At 31.9% G+C, this 18,488-nt stretch overlaps 2 protein-coding genes across 2 annotated transcripts in view; both read left to right on the forward strand.

Annotated features, from left to right (window-relative positions):
- The first annotated feature begins 1,659 nt into the window (after nt 1–1,659).
- Nucleotides 1,660–5,834, forward strand: LOC128187114 (uncharacterized). Its single transcript, XM_052857325.1, has 6 exons — nt 1,660–1,702; nt 3,130–3,312; nt 4,063–4,182; nt 5,243–5,281; nt 5,388–5,475; nt 5,609–5,834. Exons 1-6 carry the CDS (start codon nt 1,660–1,662, stop codon nt 5,832–5,834), a joined length of 699 nt encoding a protein of 232 aa, XP_052713285.1.
- A 979-nt stretch (nt 5,835–6,813) lies between these two features.
- LOC128187569 (cubilin-like) overlaps nt 6,814–18,488 on the forward strand; it is a 32,799-nt gene continuing 21,124 nt past the window's right edge. Inside the window, exons 1-3 of the mRNA XM_052857985.1 lie at nt 6,814–6,883; nt 11,820–12,059; nt 13,048–13,305. Of these exons, the coding sequence (XP_052713945.1) occupies nt 6,814–6,883; nt 11,820–12,059; nt 13,048–13,305 (568 nt within the window). The remainder of the gene's footprint in view (nt 6,884–11,819; nt 12,060–13,047; nt 13,306–18,488) is intronic.

Raw genomic sequence — 18,488 nt, forward strand, 5'->3', positions numbered from 1 at the left:
CAAATAGTTTGGCGTACTGTGATTGAATCGCTTTGGATTTGATTTATTCATTCAATATGTGGTGGCAACCCACATATTTAATAAGTCATTCTGGGGCAATCAAAATACATTTGTGTAGTACATGTATTTAATATCAACTGATATAGATACAAACATATAGATACAAGCATATAGATGCAAACTTCTATACTTCAAAGGCTACTGATATAAATCTATGGATTTTCCCCAAAAGATGACGATAAAGAGACCCAACATTTGTAAAATGTGGATTGTGAACACAACTTCGACTTCCACAGAATTATCCATGTAAGTAACTCACGACCAGTTGTGCTAGTACATGTATGAGGCGCTGGCTGTGGATTTTCGACAACAATAAATAACATACATGTAATATGCCACTTTCAAACGGCGCCACCGTCTAACAGTACTTTCAGTACTTTGATTTTTACTTATATTTACATTTAAGGCAAATTGTTCAGAATTGTATAAACTGGCAAAAATGTGTTTATTTGTTTACAATAATCCAAGCGATAAGCGCGTGCTATGATAATTGTGATCTTATGAAAAAGTTCATTTAAGAAATAAACAGCAATTTAGAAAGATCACCGGGATATGAAGTTGGTTGGTCATGTGATCGAATTCTGTGAAGCCCAAAGGGTCTCTCAGTAGATTTTCACATACAACCTGTTACTGTCATAAATCAATTGTGTATATTCAATTTATATATAGTTATAAGTCAACGAGTTCCGATATAAATTGTTGATATCTATGATTTTATATTACAGTTAAGACAAACGGACCAAAGAGTTATTAGTGCTTGTATACAAATCAATAAGTGTCGGTCAGAAGCAATGATGCTAAGATTGTTACACAAATAATAAAATAGAAAATATAGGCGTAAAACACACTAGCGACTAATATTAAAGTTATCTTAACATTAAAGTATAATAGAAAAAAAATTAAAAATGTAAATAAAACATTTTTCTTTAGTTTAAATGATTATAAACATCTTATATGAGAGAACGTGTCAAATGTGTCCTGAATCTCGGTTACTTCTTCTCTTTTTGAGTAACATTTTATTGTTAAATGGTAGACTACATGTACATGTTTTACTTCTTATATATATTCATAAGTTTTGGTTTTGTTTGATATTTTTTTAATAAGAAAAATTATTGCAAAATTATATCATTGCATATATTTTTTCCTGATGATTATCTTTTAGTTTGACTCAGTTTAATTGATATTAACATAAGGTTTCATGGAATGTTTTTTTTTAAAGTAAAGTCAAATAAAAGTGAGGATTTTTATATGAGTAACTTTTAAAATAATATTAATATATTTAATATCTTTAACATATGTGCAAAGAAACGAATCATAATTTTCAAATATCTAGGGCCTATTTCAATCTAACTTGCAAAAAATAACATTTATTGTAAAACGACAAAATGTTGCAGGATTATGTTCACAATAATAAACACTATTATGGTATACATACTATGGTTAAGATAGCAGTGTAAAGTATTTATTTATGTTATAGTGATATACCCTTAGTTAGGGAAACAATTCGCTATCAAAATTTGAATTAAGAGTATTTCAAATTTATACATAACAGATCATGTATAGCGTCTACAATACTTAGTTCTCTCGACCTACAACAAAATGAACAATTTCACCTTCGTTTGTTCTGTACTTTCTGTGATTGGTAAGTATCAGTTTTTATAGACGTTTTAATTTGATTAACTTTAAATTCATAATTGTATAATTATTAGAAGAAACAAAACTGTTTATGCAATAGAGGGACGACACGTACCTACGACAGACAGAAAATGACGCTTCAAGACATTAGATCACCTTTTTATCATGAAAACTATCCAGACAATGCAATTTATGCATTGACTTTAAAAACAGAAAATCTCAAAGCAACAATTCCTCTGAATGATACTGACCTAAGTGTGGTACAATTTCGATTTTCTACACAGTGTGATGATTATTTACAAGGGGGTATACAAAATTTAAAGGGACATAGTTACTACTTGATTTTAAAAAATTTTCCTAAAATTTTCAAATTTGATTTTTTTTTAATATTTATTTTGTTTAGTGCTTTAGTACAAGGTATTTCTTATCCCCTAAATCGTCAATAAAAACAGAGATATTCATCAATTTTTGTAACAAGTTACAGAGGTCTTTTTTCTTTGTCATTTATTTAACGTTATGTCGTATTTTCCTCTGAATTCAGGGTTGAGTATTCAAAGCAAAATTGAATATAAAAAACACTTGTAACTGTTAATTTGTTTTCGTAACAAATCTTGCAAATAGAACAAAACTGCTTGAAACAGACCTGATACACGTTTATTGAATCAATGTAAACAAAAACAAAGCTTTGCTTTCATAACAATTGATATTGTGAGCTCTGTTTCGTTCTAATATTTTGGCAAATGACATTAATACATGGCGGACTTAAAGATGTACATGTGTATACCTTAGTGAAATATTTTAATGCATCAAAAAGGAGAAATCAAAACTCCGATTTAATCGTGATTATACCCTTTTCATTTGTCAAATAAAAGTGTAAAAATATGGCAACCTTTATTGTAGAATTAAATGAACAGAACATATTTACATTAATTAGTAAGGTTAATAGGACGGAACCATGTTGTACGCTAATATTGATATCTAATCGAGGAACTTGATGATTAAGCTTATTTTGAAGTATAAAATATTCACCCCAACCTTCAGGCTTGAGAATATTGTACTTTTGGGGTAGCTTAAGTTATATATGAAAACATAAAATAATAAACGTTATTATCAACTCTGGCCTTTCAGGTGAATATAATGAGGCTCAATTTGACAAATTATTAAGTCATAAAATAAAACCATTAATATATTAAGTTCCCTCCATTTAATTATGAGCAAACAGGAAACATTTTCGAGGTAACATTTGTGTCGGATAGCATAGGCAACGCTAGAGGATTTAAGTTGTCCTGGAGAAGTACATGTATATGGAACCTGAGTTTACAATAACACGAATATTTAAAACAATTCAAACAAATGATGCTATAACAATGCATTCAGAATTTGCAATCATATTTTGGACAAGACAGGACTCATAACATTAACACTATTTTGTAGCATTTACACCTGGCACAACTGTTTGTAAAACAACTACCACAACCGAGGCAACAAGCGAAATGTCGGTTCTTGCGATAAATTCAGCAAATCCAACGACAACAAGATCAACAAAGATGTTAACAACCCCAACCTTAATTTACACCAACACAATATTCAGACCAAGGATTCATACAACTAGACCAGGTAAACTATTTCAAACACAGCGATTGCAGAGCATAAGTAAAAACAGTGTAACAAAAGTTAACTACGTGTATGTATTAAAATATCATACAATCTAATAGTAGGTTTAGATGATAGCAAGGACTGATTTAGACTCGGTCGCCCAAAATTAGAATTCGCTCCAGCTAAAGAAAATCTTCGTTATATTCAAGTTATTGTCTAAATTTCCTGCTATATCGAGAAATACTCACTACATATTGTTTCCTCGCATAAAAAGGCTTATTTTTAACAGTTTTGCAAGTACTTTCTAAATTATTACATCAAATAACCTCCCAATCCCCTATCTATGAATTGGAAAAGTACAATTCTACATGTAACCTTTAGCTTATTATCCCCCTTTTTTGCTGATAATTTACCTGATTATATGTTCTGCGAACAGGTCAAGTTCAAGTAATTGAAATCGTAACAATGACCCTTGAATTTTCAATAACTATAGAAAATTAGGTTTTACAATAATGAAAATTGATTTGGAACCTTAAAGCAGAGCAAAATTTTCAGTTCGTTTTTGTAGGTGTTCTGATTGTACATTAATTTTGCACACTCTAAAAAGGTTTAGACCTTTATTTATACACAGTTAAGCTATAATTTTATGGAAACAAAAATGAAATACTATAGCTAGTTAATATTAGGGGACATATGGAGACTAATTTGTAACATGTATCTTACAATAGTCTATTTTCCTGCGAACAATTAAGAATCATAAAAACATTTCAGCACAAACAGTTACAAGCAGACAGGGAAAACCGCTCTATATAGATGACACAACTAGGAGGTGGAACACAGCATCAATTACGACACGCTCGATGTCTGAACGAAACGCTACAGTTCCGGCAGGTAGTTAACTGTTTTTGTAATCAGATTTCTGTCTTTATTATTTTACAAGAATTTTTTGCAGTTCTTTGTATATTTTTTGTGTGTGTCAAATACACAATAAATAAACCGAAACACATCCCAGATAATAGATAATTATTGAAGAAAAAACCTTTGTTTTTAATCATGTGTAGAAAATACATATGTACAAAGTCTGGATCATTAACCAAACAATATCGTGTTTCATTTTCTCGCATTTTATTCGGCTGCTCAACGCACAATGATTTAACGAACTGGTTTTATAAATAAGCGGTCAAATTTGACTCCATGTTCATAAGTTTCCATCATGCCACAAGGCCAAATTCCAACGTATCTATATTTTCAACAATTTTCCCACCTCGTGCCTCTGAACACAACCATGTTTCGCCAGTGACTGCCTATCGTTTACAACAGCTGTTTATCATACTATAGTATTATATAAATGTAAATAAAACAAGTTTTGAATATTTCATTGTTCATTAATAAGCACTATGGTGAATATCCATATTTACCATTAGACTACACAAGACGTTAAGATATTTAATAGTCTAATACAAGAAAATATTGAATATTGTGAAAAGAAACCATATGATTGTGAACAGCCTTATCATTGATTACCTCTCCTAGATTTATGAAACGATCGTGATGGAGTGTTTAACCTATTAAAACAAATGCTGATTTTTCCCTTAAAAGTTTCATAATTAATATGATAGCTGATATAAATATAAACTATTTTACTAATTTTATAAATAAGAGCGTTAACATAATTTTAAAAAATACTTTATTAAGACAAAGTTTAATGAAGTAACATTTGAATTGTGTCCGATGTTATTTTATTTTTCGTTGCATAAATCATTTTAGGCAGAATTTTTTATTGAAAATGATAAACAATCTTTTATATATTAACTCCTTATTACTTTTTTAAGTGAGTACAAAAATTAAAATGTTTATTAACATCTTACTTTGGTCGATAAATACATTCTATTTAAGTAAAACCAGGAGAAACACGCAATAATTTATTCTAAAAACTGTTTTGACTTTTCAGTAGATAATCAATCAGCTACATTTAATCTTCGAGAGATAAGTATGAATATAAGTATGGATTTCTTTATCATTGAATTTCCACACTGCAAACAAACAATTAAAGCGTCGCTATTTCAACTGTTATTCAAATACCTATTTATTTTCAGCATACTTGATCACGGGTATTAGTATGATAGAAGTTGCTTTGACAGCCATCGCGATATATATTGCAAAACAACGTCGAATGAAATTCAGGTATATTACGAACTTGAGAGAGAGAGAGAGAGAGAGAGAGAGAGAGAGAGAGAGAGAGAGAGAGAGAGAGAGAGATTGTTTGAAACGTTAAGATGTTACATGTATGTATTTGTTTTTATTGTTTTAATGATAGGAATCTAGGACACAAAGAAATCCAGAGAAAAACAACTAATCCCTACCATAGCCTATCAAAGGACAGTGGAAATGGAAAATATGAAGTCATTGAACTGAAAGATTTATCCTATGATCAAAGTCAAGAGCAAACTGAACACAATGAATGTTCATACATTGAAATTATTGAACATGAGTATGACTACTCATATGGAGACAAACCACCAGTCATCGCCAAAATTATGTAAACATTGCTCGCGTCAATCGTCAAAGGTATACATGTATGTATACTTGTTAACAAAATATGAGTTCGGGAAAAGCAAAAATATATCCACTTCAGGTCAATCCTACATTTAACTCACTGTAACATTAATATGAATATCTAAACACAAAAAACTGCATTAATGTATAAATAACATAGATTCTGGACTTGGTATGGTTGATAACTGTTTAGAAAATCTCATTTATTGAATTTTAACCCCCCTCTCCCCCCCCCCCCCCCTCGATCTACTAGTATACATAACCGCCTCGTAACATGCTTTTTATTTTAATGCAAAACCATGCATTTTCTATTGATATTGAAATATTTACATTCAGTATATACCAGTATCCCCATATGTCTGCATTGGAAATCTGCGACCTTCGATTTTCTATGAATACACATTCCTAATTCATTCGCCATGAGCACAAAAATAAAGGTCGTCAAGTGTTTTGAGTATAATTATTTTTGTAAGATTAAATGTATCGTTCAATCTTAGGTGACCAATTTGATATGTACTTTTGAAAAAAAATCATAAGATTATATCCACTCCCATAAAAATAATTTTCTCTACAAAGTTTCTGGCACTATATTTTTAATCGCGATGCTAACTAAATACATGTTAATATTTTATGTCCCTGACTGAGAGTGAGAGAGTAAATAATGGCTTAACAGCTATGGTACACATATACATGTATTTCATATAAATAGACATCAGTATTAATGAAAATACATATGGTATAACGCACCAAGCGGTGCAGACAAATTATCATAACGCGCCAACGCGCGGTATTCAGTTTGTCTGCACCACTTTGTACGTTAAAGGACAGACAGCATCCAAAAATAAGCATTCAATGCTGAAATGATATAATATGTATTAAGTCCATAACACTGTGCCGGATAATTATGCCAGTGCCAAGGTGGCATTTTTGCACCCGTTTATGCTGCATATATCGAAAAATTCAAATATGCCACACGATAGATCATTGCTAAAAGAGTTTACAACCAACTTTGTTATCATTGTAACTCACCTGTTAGGTGAGATGATTTCCTTTCAAAGATAATTTCCTACAGGAAACTAGTTTTTCCCATAGGAAAAACAATATTCCTATAGGAAATTTGAAATTTTTCTATCGAAATACAAGAACTTCTTACAGGAATTTCAATTCCGACAGGATTTGATAAAACCCGATAGGAGATATTAGTTTTCTATAGGAATACCGCCTTTCTGAATCAAATTTCCACAGGAAATACCATTCTCCTACAGAAAATTTACACTGTAATTCCTCTAGGATTTTAAAAAAAATCCTATAGGATTGTCAATATTTCCTATAGGAGAATCATTTCTCCTACGGGAATTATAATTGTCCTATTGGAAATTAATTTTTAAAGGTAAATATCTCATCTGTCAGGTGAAATACACATTTAACACAGTTATTGATTTTTTTGTTTACAAATATAAAAACAATACTGCGACTTGTATCGTTCACGTGTATAGGGCTAAGCAACACAACACCTTCAAGAAGTTTGTATTCTAAAATTATGAATTATCCTTAATTATTGATTATCATTACTTTTTTAATCAATTTGGAGGGGGGGGGGGTAAGTGTCGAGACACAGCCCGGCTTAATAAATGCAACATCATGAAGATATTGCAATGTCATTAAATTTGAGCATGTAGGTATCATTTTAACAATATACTGTATGTTAAACGTGAACCGTAATTTGAATGTTCAACATTTTTTGTCAATCTATTTTATTTTGCTGCCTGTCATGTAAATACTAAAGAATTAAGTCATTGTTATGCTGTCTATTTTACCAATGTCTATCCATTCATTCACCAGTACTATAGTTTTCTCATCTTCTGTATAGTTTTCTTTTCTGGTGGATAAATCATTTTTTGATTGTGTTTTTACTGATACATGAAAGAGAGACTCAAAAAAAGGAACGTTTGCGCTATTGAACTGTATTTGATTTTATACATGTAGTAGTACATATAAGATTTACATGTTAGACTTTAAAATTTTTTATTTACTATGAATTTTAAACACTGATCATCGGGTCTCACATTAGAATTGTTATAAATTAGCTATTCTAAGTTATTTTGTTTTATCTAGTATCACTTAGGATTTCCATAAGGTTAGCATTAAGGTATTTCCCACCAATTATGACCCATGCCAATCAGAGCTTACTTGTTATTAATGTATTATAAACTTGTATAACTTGGTAAGTAAATTGAAGAAAATGTTTCTCCTGTTGTGTTCTTCTTGTTAGCCCAGGTGACAATAAAGTTATACAATATTACATTGAATGTTTTATTGTAAAAACAAATCTCGGTTCTCTGATCTCTGATTTGAAAGTGATGTGATAATTCCACTTGTACTAAAAATATAAGGCTTGAACACTTGTAAATGTATCTTCCGCTCAAACATCATTCGATAAACAACATGTGCATTTTAACATGTTTCAAAGCTTACTACTCGTATTAGCTAATACAGGTGAATCTCGATAACTCCAACTTCAGAGGGACCATGATTAAACTTCGAGATATCAAGAGTTTGAGAGATCGAAAGTTTAAAAAATCGGGCTTTTTTTGTTCTGGTCGTTTTGGTTCTAAAATTACAGTAGCCGGAAGCATGGAAAGATAGTTTAACATGATTTCATGTTCAGATATGTTCTCTTAATCACAGAATATTTTAAGCAAAGAGCGATTGTAGGTGAAAGACTACATCGGCACAACATTAATTAATACACTGTACACCAGTTTCAAACTACCTATGTACCATTTGAAGAAAGCAAGGGTTAGTTTCAATTACGTTATCAAACAATTAACACTACCATACTAGCCCCTAGGAGTTCACTCGACCATCCCGGTAAGACCCACGAGGAGCTATCATGATTATACGCTTGATCGGCTGCACGTGTGCACAGCATCGACCTCGAGCTATCAAGAGTGAAAAACAATGAAATAATGTATAACGGGACCAAGGTTTTTCTTCGAGAGATCAAAAACTTCGAGAGATCAAAGTAAATTTGATAAGTTATATAGAGAAAAACATCAAGACCGTGATATCACTTTTCGAGATCAAGAACTTCGAGAGATCGAAGTTCGAGCCATCGAGTATCACCTGTATGACAAGAGGCAAAGTAAAATGCAATAACAAAAATGTATAGTGCAACAAAACTGTGAAGTTGAAGAGATCAGGCATCAGATCAAGAGGTATTGCAGGAACGCACTGTGTTCAGAAAGTATTACAATCACTATATACTTTCTACATAAATTCGCTACATTGCTTCCAATACATGCTTTGTATTTTATTTCGCAAATGGTAGAAAATGATAGTCGTTTAAAAATCAATTTGACTTTTAAGACACGGGCATTTGGGAATACCACATTCAATTCTTTTCCAGTAGGTAAGAATTACTTAAATGTAAATGTAAATTAACCGTCTTCTTATATGTATTTGATTCACGCACATTTTTTATAATATGAATTCTTCCGAAAAGAATTTCGAAAAAACCCTATATGAATCATGTCGTGTAATATTTTAAGATACTATTAATTCCATCAACTTACGTATCAGTAATCGAAATATTTCTGAAAAATTGTATGGATCCAAGCAATATTGAACTCTAGCTTCGTTCAACCAGATGCTCGGCTGTCTCCGTTAATCTCCGACAAGCAAGAGAAATGCTCTGCTTGTCGAAGTTTTACGGAAACCACCGATAGCCTGGTTAAACGATGCTATAGTAAACTCAGTAAAAATTCAGTAAATAAACCCTTTTGGTAATTACAGTTAATAGGACATTAACAATATCAAAACTTAATCATTTGATACTTACATTTCTCAACCTATGCATTGAATACCTAAACACCTTCTGATATAGATGTTTTTTAAAATAATTAATTTTTTATGGGATTGTAGAGTGCATAAAATAAAGCAAAGAACAATTGTTCAATTCTGAGAATATTATTAGCTGAGATTTAACTCAATTTGCGTTTCTCGAATCAAACTCGGATCAATTCTCAGCTGAATTGATTTTTTTTCTTAGTTGAGTGAAGGAACTTACTTCAATAAAATTGTGTTAAAACAGAAATTAATATTTTCTTGCTACACGCTTTTAAGTTAACGAATGGAGACTCCCTTTTTCATCGACAAAATCTTAAATCTGTAGAACTAAGCAAGATATGAGAATATAATATTAGATTGAAGATTTATTAAAAATAACCAGCAATTCTTGATCATATGCTGTATTACCATCTTTAAACGGTGTACATCTATCAGACAAACTGATTAAATTCTTCAATGCAGGTTACAAATAATTTTTGTGCACACACATGTTTATAGATGACGTACATGTACTATTCAAATATCCAGATGTTAACGACTCTTAGATTAACATGACCAATTTTCTGTTAATTCTTTGAGTCAAACTTGTTGAAAGTGTCACAGTTAAGCCTTATGTTAGGTTTGCGATGTTTTAGTATTTCCATGCACTAGTTAAAGTATTTTAATCATCAAGAGGACACTTATCGAGACTCGTTTAGCTATATATGTTCTATAATATGTACGTATTCTTAAATATCCAAAGGCATTGAAAAAAGAGTTGTGGATTTACCATGTAAAAATGAGGTAAAATCCTATTATCAATAATTTTTGCATTTATTTAGCAGGCCAGTATGATGTTCTTTCCTTACAAGCATATGTGGTCTATTTTCAGCTAAATTTTTAAAGCATTAATGTCACTCCATATTAAAAAGCAAGATTGGTACATACTTCCTGGCTGTTAATGTTTGATACTGAATGTGTGTACAGTAGTGTTAAATCGGAAACATGAACTGTATATGCTGCCTTTTCGAATTCTCTGTAGCTGGGATACTTGCAGCATTTGCATATGGTATGTTTGTTCGTTTTGAAAAACTATTTTGCCTTATGTATTGTTTACTTACATGGTTTAGTAAGATTGTGTTATAAATATATATGTTAGAATTATTAAGTAAGGTATTTATAAGGAGGAAAAATCTATTTCTAACGTCTTCTGTTTAGTCCATTCAATATGTCTGTATTTCCGTCGATATCCTTGAATTTGTTCGATACGTGCAAACGCTTTTAATTTACTTGTTTAATTTACATTTTTATGGAAGCTGTATACTTAGGGTTTGAGTTGTCTGTCGGCTTTTTTAAGGGGGCTCAACAAAGTACACAATGGCATCTGATTCACTTGAAATTATCAAATATGGTAACCTAAGTTTTAAACTGTTAACGGATTTAGAAAAAAAAATACATAAACTTCAAGATTTTAACATTTTGTTTTTCTCAACAAGAAGATTCATATAAATATTAATTAAAATTAAATTAACATAATAAAATGAATTAAATATAATCATATAAAAATGGTAATATAAAGCCAAGACCATCCAACTTTTTAAAAGTCAAATGTGTTAAGAAACATTTGTTTTGATATAAACACAAAAAGTATGTATCAAATGGCTCATTATTGTAAAAAACATTCGGTATTTTTATCATTTTTTATGAAATTAGGCTAAAAAAAAAGAACTTTAGCAAAACAGAGGAAATTAATATTTTTTGACCGTGTTTATAACATATTTTGCAATGCAATAACATAATTATCGTTTTCTAGATTGCTAGATATCAGCCAATCATAGAGCTAGATATTAATCAATTATATAATAAAAGGTTGAGACCTTATCTGTAAGTAGCAATGTTTTAGAAAATATTTTATGTAGGTTGTAATTCCCCATTTCTGTTAAAAAAAAGTCGTATGGTAAACAATTGAAAAAAATCGGACAATCCTGAAGTCATTTCTTTAATCTGTTACATTGACCTCATATTAATTTGACCAAAGCTGGACAAGTTCAATATAAGAAGTTTAGAACTATAAATGTTTTAAACTATAGGAAACTATAAATATTAATTGTATACCACATAAGAAAGTCTCTTTGTTTCTTCAGATGATTTATCGTTCCAAAAAATCGCCACCCAATCAAAATCCTTTGTAGGCACGGCGGGCACCAATCAACTGTACGAGGCTAGTAATGCGGTGGATGGAAACACAGCAACATGTATGAGAACAATAGTAATAGGCACAGGACTTAGCACCCCTGATAAGACTGTCTGGTGGAAAGTTGATCTTGGTGGTGTGTACAACATTTACAGAATTAACATCCTATTTAAAAACTACGACGGTTACGGTGTGTACTATTTAAGCATTGAATCATTATTTTTTGAGAGATGCGGTCTCATAACTGCAACGGTGTGTGCATACAAATTGAATAACGCGCGTTAGCGCGTTTTGATAATTTGTTTGCACACACCGTTACAGTTCTGAGACCACATCTTTCAAAAAATAATGATTCAATGCTTATATTTACGTTTTTAAACATTCATTTCCTTCCCGCAGATATGATTTGTTTTTAAAAAGCTCTGACTTATTCAACGAGTAATGAGAAATTAACGGAAGAGCCATTGGAATAGCCGAATAATGCTGGCAAAAATAGTGCACAGCGTTTTAAATTCTAATAGCACAATTTTTAATTATTTTTATTTCTGTGATTAAATAAATTTACTATTGGTACACTAAGAAATTAATCAGTTGAATTAATTCATTAAACCGTCAAAATATATTTACATCAATGAAATATTAATCAGCGTCAGTATAGTAACAGGTCGTGATCCGGTTTGAAGTCGCGAGAAGAGTCAGTTCATACAGAAGGAATACCGAATGTATTCCTACGCACCAGATTTACTGATTGCGTCTTCTGTGTTATGTGTAAATATCACTCAAATCAACCAATGCAATCTAATAAAGGGAAAGAAAGGAAATGTAAATATTACGATTTATTATACCTCTGTGTATTTTTTGCTATACAAAATTACGACGAATAAACCTGATTTTTGGTTTTTTTCTCAACACCGTGATGCAGATTCCTTGCTAATTGCCCATTGATGGAAACTAATCCAAAAAATCTCCTGGTGTTATCTAAGCCGCTAAGATAAACTCAAAGTCCCGTTAATGGATGAATTGTGGTGAAAGTAAACCCCGTAACAATGAAATATATATTCATATACACTACGGCCATCTATTGAAAACATTTATAGTATAGTTTGAAAATCTTAGTATCATTTAGGAAACGATATTATTAATAAATATAAATTAAAGTACGAATACATTCATTACAGAGGACCGTCAAAGAGGACGATTTGCAGGATTCTCGCTGTACGTGTCCGACACAGATGTATCATTTGATGCTGGTATAAAAGGTTCCAATCTGTGTTACAAGGACGGACCTCAGTTACCACCCTTAAACTTTACAACAGTATGTACAGAAAAAGGACGATACGTCATATATTACAACGAAAGGTTAGACGGAGTTATCTACCCGAAAGGATATGAAGTCACAAATGTATATGAGGAGCTCTGTGAGGTCATAGTTCAAGGTACATATTTTAAAAATCAAAATCCGTGAAGCACCCGTCGTAGATTTTAAAATCTCGCTTTTATTTTCTGAGAGTTTAGAGCATAAATTTTCTGCATTCGCGATTTTAAGTTTTCGCAATTTGATACAAAACGGGAACATTGCTAAATCAAATACTCGCGTGAAATAAGGAATCTACAGTTTACCATTTTTAACTAACTGATATTTGTCCGTATGTATGTTATTATGTAAACTTAAGTCAAGTCACACAGTCCATCTGTTAATTCTTGTTTTTATCTTCATTTTTTTGGCATTTTTTTTGTCCCCCCAACTCTTTTTACACCACTACACATAATTTCATTAACCTGGGGATAAACGTGTTTTGTATATGATTGATTTATTATAGCTCTTTAATTGGCTGATATGGAACAATCTAGAAAAAATAGAACATTCTGATTTAATAACAAACCTATATTAAAATTACAAATAGTACAGCTTAAAAAGATTCAATCGCTTCTAGTGACGATGGGATGTAACGACGCTCTGATGTATTAAATCCGTCCGTAAAGATAACAGCAATATTATATATAACTCTGACAAAAACCTGAAGCACTTGAGATAAAACGAATAGATTTTAATTAAGGTCTTCCGTTTCCAACGGAAGACCTTATAGTTTTCGTACGATTTCTTATTATTATTAAGGTCTTCCGTTTCCAACGGAAGACCTTATAGTTTTCGTACGATTTCTTATTAAGGTCTTCCGTTTCCAACGGAAGACCTTATAGTTTTCGTACGATTTCTTATTATTATTATTAAGGTCTTCCGTTTCCAGCGGAAGACCTTATTGTTTTCGTACTGTTTCTTATTATTATTTTTTTTTTTTCCAAATTTTGTGCACGAGATTTCTCGAAATCTATTCGACCGATCTCAACCATTTTTTCACAGATGGTTGGGCGTGATCTAAACTTCATACATTTTTCTTATTTTTTTCGTAGTCACTTCCGGTACCGAATTGTCGGCCATTTTGTAATTTTTGACGACCCATTTTGTGCAGCTATAAACTCGGAAACCATAAGAGATATGAATATGAAATTTTCAGGATAGGTAGACTATAGTTTAAAGTTGTGCAGCATGTAGTTGTTTAATGCCTGTTGCGCCATTTCTTGGAGCTCGCCTGGGCACGAAAATTGGGCACGAATTTTCATTCAAAATTTTCACACGTTTTGATTTATATCTTTTTATCAGTTGATATTTTGTTTAGACATATATAACAAAAGTGGTAGAGAATTAAAAGTTCTTTCCAACAAAATCAATAAAAAGGGGCTGGCCCCTTTATTAAGGGGCCAAGGCACTCTTAAACTCTATTACAAATAACTTAAAAACGATAAAGATTTTGTAATGCAATATAGAAGCAAAGTTGTTGATCGTACCAATATCTATTAGAAAAAATTATTGCCACGCCCATTGATTACGTAATTAGGGATTTTTAGGGGCCAAAGTACTTAAACTTTGACGCAATATGACTAGAGAAGTAGACATTTTTTGTTAGACATGATAGAAGAGAAAATGTTTAAATTTATGATTTAAATCGATTCCACTTATCAAAACACGAATTCCTGTCCCCATTTAGGATCTAGAGGGCTGGCCCCTAAAATATTCATACATTTGTAATTCTAAAATTATATCGATTATTCATGGTATGATTAAAAACAGAAATCGCAAGGAAGACCTACTCGTTACTCGTAACGAGATCGTATCTAGTTATTATTATTTTTTTCCACAAATTTTGTGCACGCGATTTCTCGAAAACTATTCGACCGATTTCAATCATTTTTTCACAGAAGATGGGACTTGATGTAAACTTCATACATTTTTGAGATTTTTTCTGTCGTCACTTCCGGTACCGATTTATCGGCCATTTTGTACATTTTCACGACCTATTTTGTGCAGAGCTGATCTCAGAAACCATCAGAGATATGACTATGAAATTTTCAGGATAGGTAGTCTATAGTTTGAAGTTGTGCACTATTATGTTGTTTTACGCCAGTGGCGCCATTTCTTGGAGCTCGCCTGGGCTCGAAAATTGAGTACGAATTTACATTCAAAATTTTCATACGTTTTGATCTGTATCTTTTTATCAGTTGATATTTTGTTAAGACATATATTACAAAAGTTGTAGGTAATTAAACGTTCTTTCCAACAAAATCAAGAAAAAGGGGCTGGCCCCTTAAATTAGGGGCCAAGACACTCGTAAACTATATTACAAATAACTTAAAAACGATCAAAATTTTGTAATGCAATATAGAAGCAAAGTTGTTGATTGTAGCAATATTTATCAGGTAAAATCATTTTCACACCCATTTATGACGTAATTACGGATTTTAGGGGCCAAAGTACTTAAACTTTGATGCAATATATCTAGAGAAGGAGACATATTTTGTTAGGCAATGTAGAAAAGAAAATGTTTGCATTGATGATTCTAATCGATTCCACTAATCAAAACTCTAAAGTCTGTCCCCATTAAGGATCTAAAGGGCTGGCCCCTAAAATATTCAATCATTTGTATCTCAAAAATGAACAACAATTTTAGATGGGTGTAAGAACAAAAAATGTAAGTAATCGTGAGACCTTTCGATTGAACTCAAGAAAAAGGGGCTGGCCCCTTAAATGAGGGGCCAAGACACTCGTAAACTATATTACAGATAACTTGAAAACAATCAAGATTTCAAATATCTTTGGTACCTTGCCTTTTTACAAAATTGATACCAGCGAGATTTCAGTCACTATAAGTGATTGAGACACAAACTTTTATAAATGATTGACAATCGATTGAAGATATATTTAACGGGTTTTCTTTTGTCAACCGTCACTTCCGGTACTCACCAGAAGAATTCAAACAATTCATTTTTTTTACAAGTTTAACTGATTATCTTTGGTGTTTCATCTTCCATGATTAACAGTGGTGTACACTAAACAAATGTATAAAAAAAACCTAGCTTTTATTTTCATAAACCTCTTTTGTTCGTCCGTTTTCGGTCTCGAGACAAAAAACCTTGATTCACCAAGATCGCAGATTTGGCAGAGAATATCGATATTTCATCGTATCATATGAAAACAAAATCGGACGGAAGACCTACTCGTTACTCGTAACGAGATCTAGTTATTATTATTATTTTTTTCCACAAATTTTGTGCACGCGATTTCTCAAAAACTATTCGACCGATTTCAATCATTTTTTCACAGAAGATGGGACTTGATGTAAACTTCATACATTTTTGAGATTTTTTCTGTCGTCACTTCCGGTACCGATTTATCGGCCATTTTGCACATTTTTACGACCTATTTTGTGCAGAGCTGATCTCAGAAACTATTAGAGATATGACTATGAAATTTTCAGGATAGGTAGTCTATAGTTTGAAGTTGTGCACTATTATGTTGTTTTACGCCAGTGGCGCCATTTCTTGGAGCTCGCCTGGGCTCGAAAATTGAGTACGAATTTTCATTCAAAGTTTTCATACGTTTTCATCTGTATCTTTTTATCAGTTGATATTTTGTTAAAACATATAAAACAAAAGTAGTAGATAATTAAACGTTCTTTCCAACAAAATCAAGAAAAAGGGGTTGGCCCCTTAAATTAGGGGCCAAGACACTCGTAAACTCTATCACAAATAACTTAAAAACGATAAAGATTTTGTAATGCATTATAGAAGCAAAGTTGTTGATCGTACCAATATCTATTCGAAAAAATCATTGCCACGCCCATTTATTACGTAATTAGGGATTTTTAGGGGCCAAAGTACTTAAACTTTGACGCAATATAACTAGAGAAGTAGACATTTTTTGTTAGACATGATAGAAGAGAAACTGTTTGAATTTATGATTTTAATCGATTCCACTTATCAAAACACGAATTCCTGTCCCCATTAGGGATCTAGAGGGCTGGCCCCTAAAATATTCATACATTTGTATCTCAAAAATGATCAACAATTTTAGATGGGTGTAAGAACAAAAATTGTTAGTATTCTTAAGACCTTTTCAAAGAAATCAAGAAAAAGGGGCTGGCCCCCTTTTTTTTTGGGGGGGGGGGGCAAGAGACTCGTAAAGTCAATTACAAATTACATAAAAACTATTAAGATTTCGTATTGCAATTCAGAAGCAAAGTTGTTGATTGTAGCAATATCTATCTGGATAACTCACTGCCACACCAATTTATTACGTAATTAGGGATTTGTATACATTATCTGAAAGTGTGTGTGTGTGTGGGGGGGGGGGGGGGTAAATTCTGAAATTGTATCGATTATTCATGGTATGATTTAAAACAGAAATCGCAAGGAAGACCTACTCGTTACTCGTAACGAGATCGTATCTAGTTATTATTATTTTTTTCCACAAATTTTGTGCACGAGATTTCTCAAAAACTATTCGACCGATCTCGACCATTTTTTTTTTACAGAAGATGAGACTTGATGTAAACTTCATACGTTTTTGAGATTTTTCCTGTCGGCACTTCCGGTACCGATTTATCGGCCATTTTGTACATTTTTACAAGATATTTTGTGCAGAGGAGATCTCAGAAACTATCAGAGATATGACTATGAAATTTTCAGGATAGGTAGTCTATAGTTTGAAGTTGTGCACTATTATGTTGTTTTACGCCAGTGGCGCCATTTCTTGGAGCTCGCCTGGGCTCGAAATTTGAGTACGAATTTTCATTCAAAATTTTCATACGTTTTCATCTGTATCTTTTTATCAGTTGATATTTTGTTAAGACATATATTACAAAAGTAGTAGGTAATTAAACGTTCTTTCCAACGAAATCAAGAAAAAGGGGCTGGCCCCTAAAATTAGGGGCCAAGACACTCGTAAACTCTATTACAAATAACTTAAAAATGATCAAAATTTTGTAATGCAATATAGAAGCAAAGTTGTTGATTGTAGCAATATTTATCAGGTAAAATCATTTTACACCCATTTATGACGTAATTAGGGATTTTTAGGGGCCAAAGTACTTAAACTTTGATGCAATATATCTAGAGAAGGAGACATATTTTGTTAGGCAATGTAGAAAAGAAAATGTTTGCATTGATGATTCTAATCTATTCCACTAATCAAAACTCTAAAGTCTGTCCCCATTAAGGATCTAGAGGGCTGGCCCCTAAAATATTCAATCATTTGTATCTCAAAAATGAACAACAATTTTAGATG

The sequence above is a fragment of the Crassostrea angulata genome, chromosome 6 (assembly GCF_025612915.1).
Source record: "Crassostrea angulata isolate pt1a10 chromosome 6, ASM2561291v2, whole genome shotgun sequence".
Classification (NCBI taxonomy): domain Eukaryota; kingdom Metazoa; phylum Mollusca; class Bivalvia; order Ostreida; family Ostreidae; genus Magallana; species Magallana angulata.